The 1,510-nt window shown below is 39.9% G+C and overlaps 1 protein-coding gene across 1 annotated transcript in view; it reads left to right on the plus strand.

Annotated features, from left to right (window-relative positions):
• The window catches only part of LOC107691162 (citron Rho-interacting kinase-like), a 108,911-nt gene that overhangs the window by 87,320 nt on the left and 20,081 nt on the right, over positions 1-1,510 (plus strand). The window contains exons 29-30 of the mRNA XM_016489648.1: positions 460-641; positions 1,450-1,510. The exon at positions 1,450-1,510 is cut by the window's right edge and continues 132 nt beyond it. Of these exons, the coding sequence (XP_016345134.1) occupies positions 460-641; positions 1,450-1,510 (243 nt within the window). The remainder of the gene's footprint in view (positions 1-459; positions 642-1,449) is intronic.

The raw sequence follows: 1,510 nt of genomic DNA on the forward strand, positions 1-1,510 counted from the left end.
AGATAGATAGATAGATGGATAGATGGATAGATGGATAGATCAGTTTCTCAGAAAACAAGACGACTTATTTTGAGTCATTGTGCTTCTAAAGTAAATGTATGTTGATTTAAGAATCTTTAGAGATTTGTTCTGGAAAACAAGACAGACACACTGAGTTTCTGCAGCCGGTCTCTCACTCCTGCTGTACTCATGTCCTCTGTCTCTTGTCTTGGGTTCTGCGGCATGTTGTGTCTTTCTTAAGATGATTGACAGTTGAGTTTCTGCTCTCGTCTTTCTTTGGTTCTCGAGTCTGACGCGCACAGACCTGCATGTGATCGCCGGCGATGCTTGTTTTGCTCAGAAAGAGACGGACTCATGCACGGTTTTGTTGTGGTCGATGAAGCCGTTGCTCTGCTGCTGGACTGTGATGAGTTTTATTTGAGGCTGATTTGTCATCATTCACACTGAGATGCTCAAGAGGATATTAACTAACCGGCTAACTCTCTGTCTCTGTCTGTCTGTAGAGTACGGGCGACGCGTGAAGGAGCGAATGCATCACAACATCCCGCATCGCTTCACGGTGGGGCTGAACATGAGAGCTGCGAAATGTGCCGTCTGTCTGGACACGGTCCACTTCGGCCGACAGGCTGCCACATGTCTGGGTACAAAAACACACAGATACACATACGCCCTTGAATTTCCCCAGAAGGAGGTTTTGTCAGTTTTAGCTCACTTCTGAGAAAAAATTTTACTAATAATGTGGTTACATACACCACCATTCAAAAGTCTGGGGTTGGTAAGATTTGTAATGCTTGTGGAAGCCTCTTCTGCTCATCAAGGCTGCATTTATTTGATCAGAAATACAGAAAAAAAATTAAATATTATTATGATTTAAAACAGCTGTTTTCTATGTGAATATCTGTTAAACTGTAATTTATTTCAGTGATCAAAGCTGTATTTTCAGCATCATTACTCCAGTCTTCAGTGTCACATGATCTTCAGAAATCATTCTAAGATGCTGATTTGATGCTCAAGAAACATTTCTGATTATTATCAGTGTTGAAAACAGTTGTGCTGCACAATATTTTTGTGGAAACTGATACATTTTATTTTTCAGGATTCACAGATGAATAGAAAGTTCAAAAGATCAGTATTTATTTGAAATAGAATCTTTTGTAACTTTATAAATGTCTTTACTGTCACTTTTGATCGATTGAATGCGTCCTTGATGAATAAAAGTATCTTACTGACCCTAAAATGGCACCTAAATATGCAGTGCTCAAGTTAAAAGAAGTTCAACTTATAAAAACTTGAATTTTTTTTTTTTTCATTTCGTTTCCCAAAACTTTTCAAAAAGTGTTGTGTGTGAACGTCCCCTAAATGAAAGAATTATCAGTAGAGAATTCGTTCTTTTTCTCTTTTGTCTTTTCCTCTCCCATCTTGTCTCGTCTCGTCTCTTCTCTCGGTCAGAGTGTCGTATTCTCTGCCACCCCAAGTGTTCCCCGTGTCTGCCGGCGACCTGCGGTCTTCC

This window comes from Sinocyclocheilus anshuiensis, unplaced genomic scaffold (assembly GCF_001515605.1).
Source record: "Sinocyclocheilus anshuiensis isolate Anshui unplaced genomic scaffold, SAMN03320099.WGS_v1.1 scaffold458, whole genome shotgun sequence".
Taxonomy (NCBI): domain Eukaryota; kingdom Metazoa; phylum Chordata; class Actinopteri; order Cypriniformes; family Cyprinidae; genus Sinocyclocheilus; species Sinocyclocheilus anshuiensis.